The sequence below is a fragment of the Pogoniulus pusillus genome, chromosome 2 (assembly GCF_015220805.1).
Source record: "Pogoniulus pusillus isolate bPogPus1 chromosome 2, bPogPus1.pri, whole genome shotgun sequence".
NCBI lineage: Eukaryota > Metazoa > Chordata > Aves > Piciformes > Lybiidae > Pogoniulus > Pogoniulus pusillus.
In genome coordinates, this window is record NC_087265.1 from 42,197,487 (window position 1) to 42,215,295 (window position 17,809).

General features: G+C 45.6%; 1 protein-coding gene across 1 annotated transcript in view; it reads right to left on the reverse strand.

Annotated features, from left to right (window-relative positions):
* Positions 1-17,809, reverse strand: part of MAP3K20 (mitogen-activated protein kinase kinase kinase 20) — a 106,098-nt gene that overhangs the window by 18,780 nt on the left and 69,509 nt on the right. The window contains exons 12-16 of the mRNA XM_064162538.1: positions 16,584-16,628; positions 15,674-15,704; positions 15,414-15,553; positions 12,502-12,564; positions 11,227-11,319 (exon numbers count right to left, since the gene is read on the reverse strand). Coding sequence (XP_064018608.1) covers positions 11,227-11,319; positions 12,502-12,564; positions 15,414-15,553; positions 15,674-15,704; positions 16,584-16,628 — 372 coding nt within the window. The remainder of the gene's footprint in view (positions 1-11,226; positions 11,320-12,501; positions 12,565-15,413; positions 15,554-15,673; positions 15,705-16,583; positions 16,629-17,809) is intronic.

Sequence of the window (17,809 nt, forward strand, 5' to 3'; positions counted from 1 at the left end):
TGTTTTAGACCTTGGCCTTTCTCCCCCACCCCCCCATTTGTAATGTGAGAAGCACCCTAACACACCAAATTAAACTGGTGACATTGTGTCATGTCTGTCTGAACTAGGAATTACTTCTAAGAAAGTAATGAAAGGTTTCATGAACGCTGAGGCAGTGGGAAGGTGGAGAGGCAGAAGAAGCACCAGCAGCCTTAAGCACTTGTGGAATTGCATTCCAGCAACAACTAACTACTATTGCAGTACTGTCTGGAACCAGCTGCATTTTGCCAGCCCAGGCTTCTCCACATGAAGAGTTGGTTGCAGCATCCCTCTAAAGTAGCTTTAACATTATATCTACCCTGGTACCACACATTCCTGCTGGTTTGAGGTTAATTGGAATATTTTATTGAGAGAAACCAAATCCTTAGCTGTGAGAAGAAAAAAACCAACAGTGCCCTGTATCACCCATTCTTCTGCTGAGAAACACAACTAGTCAAAATACAGATAACCAACAGTCCCCTGTATCACCCATTCTTCTGCTGAGAAACACAGCTAGTCAAAATACAGATAACCAACAGTCCCCTCTATCACCCATTCTTCTGCTGAGAAACACAACTAGTCAAAATACAGATAACCAACAGTCCCCTCTATCACCCATTCTTCTGCTGAGAAACACAACTAGTCAAATACAGATAACCAACAGTCCCCTGTATCACCCATTCTTCTGCCCAGAAACACTAATCAAAATACAGATAACCAACAGTCCCCTGTATCACCCATTCTTCTGCTGAGAAACACAACTAGTCAAATACAGATAACCAACAGTACCCTGTATCACCCATTCTTCTGCCCAGAAACACTAATCAAAATACAGATAACCAACAGTGCCCTGTATCACCCATTCTTCTGCTGAGAAACACAACTAGTCAAATACAGATAACCAACAGTACCCTGTATCACCTATTCTTTTGCCAAGAAACACAACTAGTCAAATACAGATAGCCAACAGTGCCCTGTATCACCCATTCTTCTGCTGAGAAACACAACTAGTCAAATACAGATAGCCAACAGTGCCCTGTATCACCCATTCTTCTGCCCAGAAACACTAATCAAAATATAGATAACCAACAGTGCCCTGTATCACCCATTCTTTTGCCAAGAAACACAACTAGTCAAATACAGATAGCCAACAGTGCCCTGTATCACCCATTCTTCTGCTGAGAAACACAACTAGTCAAATACAGATAACCAACAGTGCCCTGTATCACCCATTCTTCTGCTGAGAAACACAACTAGTCAAAATATAGATAACCAACAGTCCCCTCTATCACCCATTCTTCTGCTGAGAAACACAACTAGTCAAAATACAGATAACCAACAGTCCCCTCTATCACCCATTCTTCTGCCCAGAAACACAACTAGTCAAAATATAGATAACCAACAGTACCCTCTATCACCCATTCTTCTGCTGAGAAACACAACTAGTCAAATACAGATAACCAACAGTCCCCTCTATCACCCATTCTTCTGCTGAGAAACACAACTAGTCAAATACAGATAACCAACAGTGCCCTGTATCACCCATTCTTCTGCTGAGAAACACAACTAGTCAAATACAGATAACCAACAGTCCCCTCTATCACCCATTCTTCTGCCCAGAAACACAACTAGTCAAAATACAGATAACCAACAGTGCCCTGTATCACCCATTCTTCTGCCCAGAAACACAACTAGTCAAAATATAGATAACCAACAGTGCCCTCTATCACCCATTCTTCTGCTGAGAAACACAACTAGTCAAATACAGATAACCAACAGTGCCCTCTATCACCCATTCTTCTGCCCAGAAACACAACTAGTCAAAATACAGATAACCAACAGTGCCCTGTATCACCCATTCTTCTGCCCAGAAACACAACTAGTCAAAATATAGATAACCAACAGTGCCCTCTATCACCCATTCTTCTGCTGAGAAACACAACTAGTCAAATACAGATAACCAACAGTGCCCTCTATCACCCATTCTTCTGCCCAGAAACACAACTAGTCAAAATACAGATAACCAACAGTGCCCTGTATCACCCATTCTTCTGCCCAGAAACACAACTAGTCAAAATATAGATAACCAACAGTGCCCTCTATCACCCATTCTTCTGCTGAGAAACACAACTAGTCAAAATATAGATAACCAACAGTGCCCTCTATCACCCATTCTTCTGCCCAGAAACACAACTAGTCAAAATATAGATAACCAACAGTACCCTGTATCACCCATTCTTCTGCTGAGAAACACAACTAGTCAAAATATAGATAACCAACAGTGCCCTCTATCACCCAGTCTTCTGCTGAGAAACACAACTAGTTAAAATACAGATAACCAACAGTGCCCTGTATCACCCATTCTTCTGCCCAGAAACACAACTAGTCAAATACAGATAACCAACAGTGCCCTGTATCACCCATTCTTCTGCCCAGAAACACAACTAGTCAAAATATAGATAACCAACAGTCCCCTCTATCACCCATTCTTCTGCCCAGAAACACAACTAGTCAAAATACAGATAACCAACAGTCCCCTGTATCACCCATTCTTCTGCCCAGAAACACAACTAGTCAAATACAGATAAGACACTCACTTCTCAGCTCTCACTTCTGGCTCTGCCTTCTTTCTGGTGGTCTGTGTGGCTGTCTCTGCCTTAACTCTAATCCAACCCAACCCCTTCTCCTCTAACCTCCTTGTAGTCTGTTTGACATCACACCTCAGACCTCCAGATTTATCATGTGAGATGTACATGGGTTGATCTGGTTATTTCTGAAGGGAGGGAAAGAGAGAGAGGGAAGGGGGTTTGGGCTGGGAGCCCTCCTGGCAATCCGATTGTTCTGGGAGGGGTATTGTGTTTCTGTATTACTTTTAACTTGTATATAACTGTATATATGTCTTGGGGTATATATGTGCTTGTAAATTGTGCTGAGCTGTAAATATAGCTTCATTCCTTAACTTCCAGCTGGCTGAGTCTAGTCTGGGTGATTCCAAAAGAGGCAAGGGGACAGGTAACACCCAAACCATCAACAACATTTCAATAACAGCATTAGAATATATCCCAGTTTGGATATTCGAGGCTAGAAAATAGTTCACACTATTAGCAGATGGTCTTGAAAAGGTTTTGCTCATTACCTTGTCAAATGGAGGGAGAGAAACTGGGGAAAAATAAGGCAAAATGGTGAGCCAGCTTCAAGGGTTGTGTTTAGATACAGGTTAGGTTGGGCCACGCTTGGTAGAAAACCAAAACCACTCAAAGGCATAGTGAAATTTGCCCTTTGGAGGACCACACCAACAGGAGACTAAAAGACTGTCAACCATCCATCTTAAGGGGTTGGGTCATCCATCAGTGTGGAGCTGACACAGCTCAGACACCTTTCCCTGACTGAGGAATTTTAATGAGACACCTAGGGTAAGAAAGCCATTCAAAAGTCCCTCCGCAGTTCTGTGATTCACCTCAAGACACAATTCCCAGGCTTTGGGGTTTTTTTAGGGTCTTTGGTATCTTGAAGTTAATTGCCAGCGCCAGAACAAGAGGACACAGCCTCAGGCTGCGCCAGGGGAGATTTAGGCTGGAGGTGAGAAGAAAGTTCTTCACTGAGAGAGTCATTGGACACTGGAATGGGCTGCCCGGGGAGGTGGTGGAGTCGCCGTCCCTGGAGCTGTTCAAGGCAAGGTTGGACGTGGCACTTGGTGCCATGGTCTAGCCTTGAGCTCTGTGGTAAAGGGTTGGACTTGATGATCTGTGAGGTCTCTTCCAACCCTGGTGATACTGTGATACTGTGGTACTGTGTGCTCTGTGCCTTCCTCTTCTTTTTTTTTTTAATTTGTGGAAAAATATATATTATAAAATGCCTAAATCTGTCACCTTTCAGCTCACTGGGGATTGTGTACAGAAGGGTCATTAAAAAGAAGTAAATGAAACTAACCACATAACTTGGGCTACAAGAGTTGGAAGAGAAACCTCTAAAAACCAGGTTAGCCTTGCAACGCTCACTCCTGCTGCATTCAGAGAGCACAAAGGTCAACTGAGCTTTCATCTCCTCCAAAGATGCAGCTAAAAAGGGAAAGAAACTGTAATGAAATGACTGCATTGGTCAGCTGGTGGAAACCAACATAACCCCCACTAGAAGATGCAGTTTAAATTAGATAACAAATCTGAGGCTGGTAAAGTTGTGAACTAGGAAGTCAGCATTTCTTATTACTTATTTCTTATTACTGTCTACAACTACCTGAAGGGGCATTGTAGCCAGGTGGGGGGTGGCCTCTTCTCCCAGGCAACCAGCAATAGAACAAGGGGACACAGTCTCAAGTTGTGCTGGGGTAGGTATAGGCTGGATATTAGGAAGAAGTTCTTCACAGAGAGAGTGATTTCCCATTGGAATGGGCTGCCCAGGGAGGTGGTGGAGGCACCATCCCTGGGGGTCTTCAAGAAAAGACTGGATGAGGCACTTAGTGCCATGGTCTAGTTGATTGGATAGGGCTGGGTGATAGGTTGGACTGGATGATCTTGGAGGTCTCTTCCAACCTGGTTGATTCTATGATTCTATGATTTCAGTGTGCAGAACAAGGCTGAGCATTCAAATGCCATCGTGAAATGGATTCATCGGGATCCTTGCCAAAAGGCACTACCATTCCTAAGGGCTTTAACTTTCTGCCTACCTATGGAGAAGGTGCAGTGCTGTGCTGATGGGGTGCAGGGTAGCCAAGGAGAGGATATCTGCACCCCAAGGAATCATCCCCACCCTTGAGGTGGTGCTGTACTCTGACTAGCCAAACGAATCTGAATTAGCCTGTGCTTGTGTGCTGGTTTGAGGCTAATTGGAATATTTTAATGAGAGAAATTAGGGACAGAGTGGCTGGAGAGCAGCCAGACAGAAAGGGACCTGGGGCTACTGGTGGGTAGTAGGCTGAAGATGAGGCAGCAGTGTGCCCAGGTAGCCAAGAGAGCCAATGGCATCCTGGCCTGGATCAGGAACAGTGTGGCCAGTAGGATGAGGGAGGTTACTCTGCCCCTGTACTCAGCACTGGTCAGGCCACACCTTGAGTCCTGTGTCCAGTTCTGGGCTCCTCAATTCAAGAGAGATGTTGAGGTGCTGGAACGTGTCCAGAGAAGGGCAGCAAGGCTGGTGAAGGGCCTGGAACACAAACACAAAGTCTCAAGTTGTGCCAGGGGAGGTCTAGGCTGGATGTTAGGAGGAAGTTCTTCACAGAGAGAGTGATTGGCATTGGAATGGGCTGCCCAGGGAGGTGGTGGAGTCACCGTCCCTGGAGGTGTTCAAGCAAAGCCTGGCTGAGGCACTTAGTGCCATGGTTTAGTTGACTGGATAGGGCTGGGGGATAGGTTGGACTGGATGAGCTCGGAGGTCTCTTCCAACCTGGTTGATTCTATGGTTGTGAAAAGAAAATAATGCTGAAGTCTGTATCATTCATTAGTTTGCTGAAAGGGATAAAAAGCCAAAATGTAAATAATTTGTCCCACTCAGTTCTGCGAGGCTGCTCCTATTCACTTCTTCACTTCGCTCTAATCTCTCCACTAACAAACAACAACCTAAGCTTTGCTGGTTATGGGAAAGTAGAAGGGGAAAGAGAGGGTAGCTTTGAGCCCCTTCTGGGCATTTTTTTTTGTCTGGGAGGGAATTTGGATTTCTGTATGTCATGGTTTGGGTGTTACCCACACCCTCCACGCTTTGGAAAATCACCCAGACTAGAGCCAGCCCCTCTGGAAATTGAGTGAAGCTTTATACTTACAGCTTAGCACAATATACAAGCAGGTATTTACAATTCATACACTTATACACAGAAATATACAGTTAAAGGTAATACAGAAACACAACTGCCCTCCCAGAAACCTGAGTCCCCAAGAGGGGCTCCCGACTGCCCTTCCACCTTCTTCCCACCCCTCTACCTTACCCAAGACTTTGTCTTACACCCAAGGAAGATTGGAGGGTCAGCCAGGGGGGTTAGGAAACAGAAGGATTAGTCACACAGATGGCAGGTTAGGTTAGAGAGAAAAGTGCAGTCCAAAAAGCCCAGAGAGCTACTCTACATTTATGTTCTTGTTCTTATACATCTCAGCAAGCCCATAAGTGAAGTAGACATCACCATTGTTTCCTTTCCTCAGCCTGTCATCTAGTTGTTGTCACCAAAACATTCTAGCTAGCTTCAAACTAGCACTCTGTGTTACTTTTAATCTGTAAATCCTTGTAAATATATTGTATATATATGCTTGCCCACTTTGCTTTGCAGTAAATATAGCTTCATCTTACTTCCAAGCCATCTGAGCCAGTCTGGTAAATTTCAACAGTTGGGGGGAGGACACATTCCTGACCCACCTCAACTTGTCAAATGGTTTCTGGGTCCTGGATCAGCTCATCCAGTACTTTTATGGCACTGTGGTATACCATGCTGCACACTGAGGCTGCACCTGCACGAGCTTTAGTTCACATCAGGAGGGTGATTTTGTCCTACATGTCTGTCCTGTCCCATGCTTTGGTGGGGTGACCTCCAAACACATGGGTAGGCTTGCTTCTGGGTACAGCTACAACAGAAGCTGCACTACAGTGGGAACTCAGCCCAGGACATCAGTGCAGAGCCAGCCTAGGGTAAAATTTCAGAGCATGACCTGTTGTCAGTGCAGGCTGTCCTGCTGCACTAGACCAGCTCTCACCTGAGCCTAACAACTCTCATTTAAAGTGCACAGGTCTAGCAGTCTACACATCACCCAGGAAAAACATGTTCTCAACTTGCAACCCAGATTTGAGCTTATTGCCTCTTTTTCCTCGTGGCTAAAACAGAAGAAAGCTTCTTAGCCAGGCAGCTGGTTACAGGGACTGATTAGAGCAAAGTTCCTTTGAGGAATTTATTTTTAAACTGATGTAGGGCAGCTTTTTAGCTGCAAAGATGGTGGAAGGCACAACCTCAGGTGATTCTGCTGACCTAGTTTTACAGGAACAGGCACCACTATTTTACAAAAACGGTACAGTAAAGTAAAAGCAGTTTAAACCCTTCCATCCTGGTTCACCCAGCACCTCCAACTCATTTGGGAACGAATTGAGATGGCAGCAGCAGTTGGCTTAAAGCAGCCTCTGGGGGAGCTATTAGATTGCATCCAGGGATTTCTGAAGAAGCAAGCAAGCAAGCCCCGTTTTCTATATTGCATGTGCCACAGCAGCCTTTGGTAGTGTTATGTTCAGTGCAAACTGTCATAGAATCAATCAGGTTGGAAGAGACCTCCAAGATCAGCCACTCCAACCTAGCACCCAGCCCTATCCAATCAACTAGACCATGGCACCAAGTGCCTCATCCAGGCTTTTCTTGAACACCTCCAGGGACGGTGCCTCCACCACCTCCCTGGGCAGCCCATTCCAATGCCAATCACTCTCTCTGCCAACAACTTCCTCCTAACATCCAGCCTATACTTCCCCTGGCACAACTTGAGACTGTGTCCCCTTGTTCTATGCTTACATTGGCCCTAGCATCCTGCCTGAAAACTCAATCTACTCCCTCCAGTCCACTTTTGAATACTGGTTTAGTTGCAACATCTTTAAAGGCATTGTGATGGTTTGGGAGTTACCTGCCCCCCCACACTTAAGAGAAATCACCCAGACTAGACTCAGACAGCTGGAAATTAAGGAATGAGGCTGTATTTACAGCTTAGCACAATATACAAGCAGATGTACACAATTAGATACAGTTATATACAAATTGAAAGTAACACAGAAACACAATACCCCTCCCAGAAACAATCAAAGTCCCCAGGAGGGCTCCAGACCCAAACCTCCTTCCCCCTCACTACCTGAAGGGACATTGTAGCCAGGTGGGGGGTGGCCTCTTCTCCCAGGCAACCAGCAATAGAAGAAGGGGACACAGTCTCAAGTTGTGCTGGGGGAGGTCTAGGCTGGATGTTAGGAGGAAGTTCTTGCCAGAGAGAGTGATTGGCATTGGAATGGGCTGCCCAGGGAGGTGGTGGAGGCACCATCCTTGGAGGTGTTCAAGCAAAGCCTGGATGAGGCACTTAGTGCCATGGTCTAGTTGATTGGACAGGGCTGGGTGCTAGGTTGGACTGGGTGATCTTGGAGGTCTCTTCCAACCTGCTTGATTCTATGATTCTATGATTCCCTCCCTTCAGAAATAACCAGATCAACCCATGTATATCTCACATGATAAATCTGGAGATCTGAGGTGAGATGTCAAAAAAAGATGGCAAGGAGGTTAGAGGAAAAAGGGTTAGGTGGATTAGAGAGAGTTAAAGGCAGAATCAGCCAGAGACCAGACTGCCAGAAAGAAGGCACAGCCTGAAGTGAAGAGCTGAGCAGTGTGTGTCTCATCTATATTTTGACTAGTTGTGTTTCTCAGCAGAAGGATGCTGATATAGGGCATGTGTTGGTTTCTTTCTTTCTTCTCACAGCTAAGGATTTAATTTCTCTCAGTAAAAATTAGCCTCAAACCAGCACAGGCATGTAGGAGCTAATAAGCAGATCTGAGACAGAAGTTTCCAGCCCAGGCAAACTCAAGTGACACACTGCCCATTCCGTGGGACAGCACTGGGGACACAGGCAGTGCGGCAGGTTGGATGCCAGGGAAAGAACCCCTGGCACACACCCTTGACTGCAGAGGAAATGGCTTCCTTAGGAAGGGGCCTGGCAGCACACAGAGCAGAGAGGAAGTCACGGGGAATGCAGGAGCAAGAAAAAAAGAGACCTCAGCTGGCATGTCAGAAACCTCCAAAGGTTCTATCAGCACTGTGCTGGCCCACTGAGGAAGCCCTGTAACAAGTCTGGGCTCAGTGCTGGGCCCCATCCTCTTTAACATCTTCATAGATGATCTGGATGAGGGCATGGAGTCAGTCATCAGCAAGTTTGCAGATGACACTAAGCTGGGGGCAGATGTGACTGAGTTGGAGGGCAGAAGGGCTCTGCAGCGGGACCTTGACCGCCTGCACAGATGGGCAGAGTCCAATGGGATGGGGTTCAATAGCTCCAAGTGCAGGGTGCTGCACTTTGGCCACAACAACCCCATGCAGAGATACAGGCTGGGGTTGGAGTGGCTGGAGAGCAGCCAGACAGAGAGGGATCTGGGGGTACTGATTGATACCCGCCTGAACATGAGCCAGCAGTGTGCCCAGGTGGCCAAGAGAGCCAGTGGCATCCTGGCCTGCATCAGGAATGGTGTGGTCAGCAGGAGCAGGGAGGTCATTCTGCCCCTGTACTCTGCACTGGTTAGACCACACCTTGAGTACTGTGTTCAGTTCTGGGCCCCCCAGTTTAGGAAGGACACTGAGATGCTTGAGCGTGTCCAGAGAAGGGCAACGAGGCTGGGGAGAGGCCTTGAGCACAGCCCTACGAGGAGAGGCTGAGGGAGCTGGGATTGGTTAGCCTGGAGAAGAGGAGGCTCAGGGCAGACCTCATTGCTGTCTACAACTACCTGAGGGGTGGTTGTGGCCAGGAGGAGGTTGCTTTCTTCTCTCAGGTGGCCAGTGCCAGAACGAGAGGACACAGCCTCAAGCTACGCCAGGGGAGATTTAGGCTGGAGGTGAGGAGAAAGTTCTTCACTGAGAGAGTCATTGGACACTGGAATGGGCTGCCCGGGGAGGTGGTGGAGTCGCCGTCCCTGGAGCTGTTCAAGGCAGGATTGGACGTGGCACTTGGTGCCATGGTCTAGCCTTGAGCTCTGTGGTAAAGGGTTGGACTTGATGATCTGTGAGGTCTCTTCCAACCTTGGTGATACTGTGATACTGTGAAGTCAGCTTCTGTCCCACAGACACTGTCTCGTTTGCAAGTTCTGCCATCACAGCTGAAACACTTGTCCTCAAACTCAGGCAGTGTTTGTGCAACCTGAATTTCCTTCCAGCACTCAGAGGTCTATTCTCTCCTCTTGCTCCTTCCTGGAGGAGGTTGCCCACCTCCCTGCACTATGGCTCACAACCCATATTGTAAATGGAAGTGAGATATGAGCTATTTCATGGACTTTTTGTTCCTTGTAGAGTTGCAAATGGGATAGAAAAAAAGCACACCCACAAAAAAAGCAGCTGTACATGCACTCAACAACACTGAGATGCTCTAAGTAATTCACATAGTGATAAAGAAGATTTTCATAGGAAAAAAGAAAAGTGCTTAGGATAAAAGAAACAAACAACCAAAAAAAAAAAAAGGGGAAATCTCCAGACAAAAAGCAAAAAGCTTTTTCAGATTGATGAAACGATTTCAGTAAGAGTCCAAGTTCCTACTAAGTACAAACCTAAATGCTTTCTCTGCAAGCATCACCAAGTACAGAAATCAAGAGACTTGTGCAAACAATACACCCTGAAAGTAAAGCAGCCAGACAACACAAGATGAAAGTCAGCCACCCACAAGTTTAGGGTGGACACACAATGCAGATTTATCAAATACAAAAGGAAACAAATCCTGCTGTCACAACCCCTGACTCGAACTCAGAAATGCTTTGCACACCATTTCCACAGAGATGATTAATTCTAAAACCCTTGAACTCGGGGTCTGTGGCAGGCTGGATTAAAAAAATGGGACAAACCTCACTCTCAAGAAAAGACAACATGGAATGCTTTGCTGGAACATCTGGAGTCGTTAATGCTCCCGTTAGATGGGGTGGAAAGAGGCATCCTTGATCCAGCTTGGCCTGGAGCTGAGGTTTGATTAGTGTGTGGCATGCTGTCAACTGCCTTTTACCAACCACTGCACAGAAGTTTTGCCACCTGCAATGTGCTCTATCTACCCCTCCCACCTGCCCCAGTACTGTGAGTGAAAATGGTCACCACCAGAACCAGTCCTTGCCTCTCCAGCCAGCAGCTATGCATACCACACATTTTCCAGACTCCTCTTAGTTGCATAAAAAGACATCACCTTTCTGCCAAGACTGCCCACTAACACCAGGGATATGGCACTGCTCAATGGTGAATGGTTCTTTGGCACAAATGGATGTTATTTCACACCCATTTGGATAAGAGAAACAAAGCTAAGGCCCAAGATACAACAATTATGGTTAAAACATTTGTTCACAAGGAAAAAGCAGCTTTGTGTGGTGCTCTTTTTTTCCCCTCACCTGCTCTGGGATGCAGTTCTCCATCATTTTACACTTTACAAAACAAGAATTTCCTCACAGCATATTATCTTTTTGTGTGTGTCCAGAAGATACCAGACCCCCTGAGTAGTGACTCAACCAAACCAACCGACGTAGTCGTTCCAGCTTACCTTTGGACCATTTCCAGGCTTCAAGTGATAACCAAAAACAAGTTCAAGATTCACGACCTTCTCTACATTTTCTTCAGCTTCATCTGCAGAACCCTGGAAAAAAAAGGCAAAGTCAGGGGCTGCCCAGGGAGGTGGTGGAGACACCGTCCCTGGAGGTGTTCAAGAAAAGCCTGGATGAGGCACTTAGTGCCATGGTCTAGTTGATTGGCTAGGGCTGGGTGCTAGGTTGGACTGGATGATCTTGGAGGTCTCTTCCAACCTGGTTGATTCGATGATTCTATGGTTCATACCTACAACCTCCAGGACACAGGGGCAAGGCCTCTGCTTGCAGAAAGGATTTGCCTTTCAGATGCTACAAGTCTGGCAGGCAGTAGGAAGGAGCCATGACTTGGCCCAAGTCATGCCACTCCAAGAGAAGCCAGGGCTTCTGCATGGGTTTATGGCATGCAGTGAATGGCACCTGGGAGATGCTGCATGCCTTCTGCTCCTGGGTGAGCCACTGCATGCCTTCTGCTCCTGGCTGAGCCACTGCATGCCTTCTGCTCCTGGGTGAGCCACTGCGGCGCAGCACAGTGCCGATGCAAGGACCTTGGCAGCCACTGCCACTGGAATTGCATTTGGCATGGCAGCGAAGCCCTGACTTTCATTTCCCCCTTCGGGAAGTTTCACTGTACATAAATTCAATTTAAGTGGATTTTATTCTATGGCTGTGTAATAAATTATGACTAAAGCAGCTATGGGGTCTAGAACTGCTTGATTAGCTGACCAAATTAAATCAGCAAAGTATCTGCTCTGGCAACCCCCAGGTTCCCAAACAGTGTCTCCCTTTCGCATGGCTCTTGTCACTGATACCAGGAAACCAACATGTTAACACAAGGGTGAGCAGACATAATAAATCATCCTTCTATCCTGTAACATTACCAAACTGAGGAGTGATGGGCTAGGGGTCTGCTGTTCTTTGGCAGTAGTAGTTCAGAGGAATGGCTCTTAAAGGTAATTTCTGATTAATGACAGCAAAGGAATCACAACTTACAGTCTTCTAATTCAATACTACAAGTTCTATGATAAAATCTTGAGAACCTCCTTGAAAAGAACTTTATTAACCTATTGTTCTGATGTGACCCATCACCTCTGCTGACCCTCTGCATATGTCACAACACTCTGCAGAAACTGCTGCTTCTCCTTTGCACAAAAAGCAGGCAACTTGAGACATGAGAATGTTAGAGCATTCACACCAACATGAAAAGCACTTCTTATACAAACAATGAGACTTGCCTTAATTAATGGTGGAAAATGAAACAGGTTCAGGTAGTCTTGGGTTAACTTCTCAATAGCAGTCTAGGAAAAAAGTAATTAACAAAATCAGATGAGAGTTATTCACTATCTCACCATGCAGATCTCAGAATGGCAAACTATCCAACTCTGTGTGCACTGTGCTTGCCATTACAGATAAAAGAGAGCATGTGAGAAGAGTTCAAAAGACAGGCCTGTTCTGGAAACTATTGTGGTAGGTCAGTCCCACTGCACATTCAGAGTCAGATTTGCTTAATCAGAGAAAGAGGTGTTTAGGAGGTTGTTTGGGTTGTTTTTATTTATGCTCAATCAACCCAGGAAGCTGGAATCTTTCATTTTGGGCATTATTCACTTTATTAAGTCACAATAATTTTCCCTGCAGGAAATGTAAATTAATATATCAGTAATGGTGTGTGTCATGGGAAAAAATGGCTGATAAGCAAAAGGGGAATAAATCTGTGTGACTTAGGAAGCTGAATTTGCAGGATTAGTAATTAGGATGCAAGTATCTCTTTACTAGGAAATTGTGGTGTGAAGCCACTGAGATCCAACAGAATTACAGATTCTGCTTTTACAGAAATCCTTTTCCAAAGCTGACTGCCAGGAAACTTAACCCTCTACTGTGGCTACAGTATTAATACTCTTGATGCTGCTGTGTTAATACTATAATAATACTATTAATACTGTCATGATCATGTTTTCCACAACATTATTTCCTTAACTCATTAGAAACTTAAGATAGTTAAAACACTGTGAAACAAAGCTTTAAAAGCAAAATGACCTGGCCATCAGACAGCTCTAAAGTTGTCTAACAGAGGTTTTTTTAGTCAAAGTATGTTTTTTGCTACAGATGAGATGTGAAAGGTGAGGAGTTCAGAGATTCCAGTTCAAGCAACTGTGTTCATATCTGCTCCTCCCTCAGCTAAAAAGAAATCTTTGGGTAGAACTCTCTCTGAAGATATCCAAGGCTTTCTGCCAGGAGAACAGCCCTGCGAGGTGAATCTTCAGCAGCACTGACAGCCCAGCCCACAAAAAAAACAAGTACCACAGTGGAGTATTGTGGGTGGATTTCTTGCTGACAGAGGACACGATTTGATAAACATGAGCAACCAATGCTGCAAAGAATATCCTTGAGCCCATCTCGGAGGCAGGAGCTAAGGCGATGAAACAAACCCCCACGTCCAGCTGCAAGGGGGCAGGATCTGCTGCCCGCAGGAGGCTGACCCTATAATTGTTTTTTCTAAGCTTTAAACCTCTCTGTGCCTTACACACTGCCTTAGCCTATCTGTGCTTTCCACATGTACCAATCTTAACAAAGTTAGCTGTGTGGCCTCTTCTAAGTTTGGCATAAAAGATGCTGTATCACTGCCATAAAGGGAGCACGGCTTTAAGCATCATGACTCTGGCCACCTTCCCACCAACAGAGTATAAGCACATTTTCATGGCCCATAAAATGCTTTGGTTGTTTTGGGGTCTAGATCCACATGGACTTGTAACTTGGTGTTGGGTACAGCAATGTTCCATGCAGAGATTCTGTAGAAACGTCTGAATTTGGTACACTGAAGCACAAGCCATGGGCTTGAAAGCAGGCCACTGAGCTGGGTGAGTGTAGCATCCAAGTGCCTCTGAAAGGGATGTGGTCTGTGTAAAACAAGAGGCCTCAAGGGGACACAGTCTCAAGTTGTGCCAAGGGAAGTGTAGGCTGGATGTTAGGAGGAAGTTCTTCCCAGAGAGAGTGATTGGCATTGGAAGGGGCTGCCCAGGGAGGTGGTGGAGGCACCGTCCCTGGAGGTGTTGAAGCAAAGCCTGGCTGAGGCACTTAGTGCCATGGTCTAGTTGGTTGGATAAGGCTGGGTGCTAGGTTGGACTGGATGATCTTGGAGGTCTCTTCCAACCTGGTTGATTCTACAATTCTATTATTCTAATCTAATTGCTTTATGGCCTTCACAGCTTGGCACAACTTGGTGCTTGTTTTCTTACCTAGATGCCATAACTGTCTCCTTAGGATTAAGTTATATATCCTCTGAAGGGCTAGATAATATAGCTTTGTTAAGAAAAGTTATTGTGTTGTTAGAAGATAAGAAATACGTAACTCATGTGTCCTAGCAATTAATGTGTGATCCTAACATAAATGTATGTAACCAATTAGAGTCTAACAGGATTTGTAACCCTGTTATGTAGCCTTCTGATAAGACAGTATATAAACCCATGCTTGGGGTGTAATAAACTGGAACTTGCTTGCATCAGGCTTTCTCCCTGTGCTGGAGCGTGTCCAGAGAAGGGTGACAAAGCTGGTGAAAGGCCTGGAGCACAAACCCTATGAGGAGAGGCTGAGGGAGCTGGGGTTGTTTAGCCTGGAGAAGAGGAGGCTCAGGGGTGACCTCATTGCTGTCTACAACTACCTGAAGGGAGGATGTAGCCAGCTGGGGGGTGGTCTCTTCTCCCAGACAACCAGCAATAGAACAAGGGGACACAGTCTCAAGTTGTGCCGAGGTAGGTATAGGCTGGATGTTAGGAGGAAGTTCTTGCCAGAGAGAGTGATTGGCATTGGAATGGGCTGCCCAGGGAGGTGGTGGAGGCACCGTCCCTGGAGGTGTTCAAGAAGAGACTGGCTGAGGCACTTAGTGCCATGGTCTAGTTGATTGGCTAGGGCTGGGTGCTAGGTTGGACTGGGTGACCTTGGAGGTCTCTTCCAACCTGGTTAATTCTATGATTCTCTTACCCTAATACCCACGGTAATTGACCTGTGGCACCTTGGGTTTTTTATTCACACCAAATACATTTGATATTTGGGTTTTTTTTGTTGTTGTTGTTATTAATATGACTAAAACCCCACACACTCCTTCTTTACACACTATAACCTACTGCAACATTCAACATATGCTGCTAAATACCTTTAAATGGATGATGTGTCCTCTGGAAACAATTCCCATGTCTTTTAAATCCTCCTCTTCTAGAAGAAGCAATCGTTTCCCAGTGATATGATGCTCCTTAAACAAGCTGGCATACACACTCATTTCACCAGAAGCATCACCTTAAGATAAGAGAGGTTATTCAGAAATCCATAGGGTGCTTTACTGGAGAGGGAGAAAGATGAGCAAATGTATACACACTCATCAATGTGAATATGAAGGTACACGTGAACGGCTTTTACCTTTTCTAGTAAGTTGTTGCATCCAGAAAAACTGCAAAAAGAGAGGAATCAGTCTTCAAGTTCACATTACCAACATTTTATATTAAAGTTCTTTGGAGTTCACAAGTAATTGCTCTTTTTTAAGTGGTATTTTACAATATATATATCTAACTTTGGGTTAAAGGACTCAAAATTCAGCAATGCAAGTGATTACTGTTATTTAGATTTGTGTAATTGCCTTCTACTTTGCAGCCACCTTCCTCAGTTTATCATTAGAAAGAACAACAGAAATGACTGAACCAGAAACTTTGGGATCTGTCACAGGCTGCAAATAAAAGAATCAGGGCTGTTATGGCTTTCACACTTTAGCTGAACAACCTCATGATGCACAACACAAGGAAGGTGCTAGAAGGGGCATCAAAATCACACATTTCTATCCTCAACATAAATCATGGATGTTTCTCATTCAGCCTTTTAACTGAATGGAACAGGTGAAAAAGACTCAGTGCCATTATTATATATAAGAGATTCCACATCCCTTGAAAAAAACTTAGCTTTCAGTGAACTGCCATCTTGGGGGCACACGGTGGGATAAAACTTTCAAACCCATTTTCTCCTCTCCAGGACAGGTCTTGCTTAGACAGATCTTGGGGCACTTCCACATTCCTTAAATGATCACTCCTGATAGCTCCCAGTACAAATTATTTTCTGGACACTGAAGAATGTGGCTGTTTTATAAAAGTAACTTGGGTCCTTTATTTATTTACTCGGGGTCATTTGAAAACCTTTCTGGGACACAAGTTTCACCAAACAAATAGCAATAAAACCTCACCTAAATGCTCTGGTCCGGCTCTCCCTCCCTCTGCACCCACTGCCATTTGTAGGAGGCTCCAGCAGTGCAATGCTAGCCACATGAACACAAAATACTCACCACATCTTCTTCGGTCCACGCACAAATATCAAAGGAGGGCAGCAACTGTGTGAGAGATATGAATTGAAAAGAAAACCGTCTGACCATTTTCCTCCCCTCTACACAAATTTTACTCTGGTGGCTGATTTTATCCAACTCCTTTTTCCCTGCAAAGGGCAAGACCTTCAGACTGCATCTCTCATACTGATACGCTAAAACTTTGGACTCCCACTGACCACAGACTGGTTTCAACAGCATGGTGGCAGTGCTAAGTTAATTCCTTCACTTTGTGTAGATAAAATTATCAGCAGATCTCCAACAGAAACAATTCAGGAAGTAAACAATCCGATGGTAGGGGCTCTCTAGCTGCCTCTCCTCTTGGCTTGTGGCACAATGGGTACCACCTGATTTCTGCAGTGACATGCTGCAATTATGCCTCTCTCCCGAAGGATGGGTATTTTTCTGCAAAAGGAAGGAAAACTGTCACCAGACAGCAATGAAAGCAGGATCTGGAGTTGGGCCACTGTGGCTAGTACTTCTGTACAGCAAGTCTCTCGGCTCCTGATAGCACTTTGTAACTGCTTTCCTGAGGCTGGGGGAGTGCAGCACTTCCCAGCTTCCCCCAGTGCTGCAGCCCAGGAGAGGCACGCTTTGCTGTATGCAAGATGGTGTTAGCTCTTGAAGCACAAGGAAACCACAGAGGGTGCACAGGAGAATGGCTGCATTAAGTGAAACTCTGGGATGATTTGAAAACTGACAGAGAAGGTGTCATCACTCTAATACTGATTGCCATTTTACTCATCTGAGCATGTGGGATCCCCAGGCTTCACCTTCTTGGCACTTTTATCCAGCTGAAGGGTTAACATTAATTGACATGTATGTATTTGGACTGTGTCTCCCAAAAGCTCAATACAGTCATGTAGTTGCAAACTTATTTGATATACACAGCACTGACTTATGAGAGACTGTTCAGTTACCCACCAGCCCCCATGGGCTTGTTACCTTCTCCAGAGTGCCCTGCCACCGGTGAGCTCACAGCCCTCACCCCCACAGCCACCCCAGCAGGCACTCATTCTGCTTGCCTCCAGCTGAACGCTGAGCCCCAGGATTGAGATGCCCAACATGTGCCTGAGCACTTTCCTGGCTCTCCAGGCACCAGAACAGGTAGAGCATCATCTACCCACACCTTTCAGTCATGGCTGTGAAATGCCCTTTGAATCATCCACGTGAAACTCCCATGGAAGAAT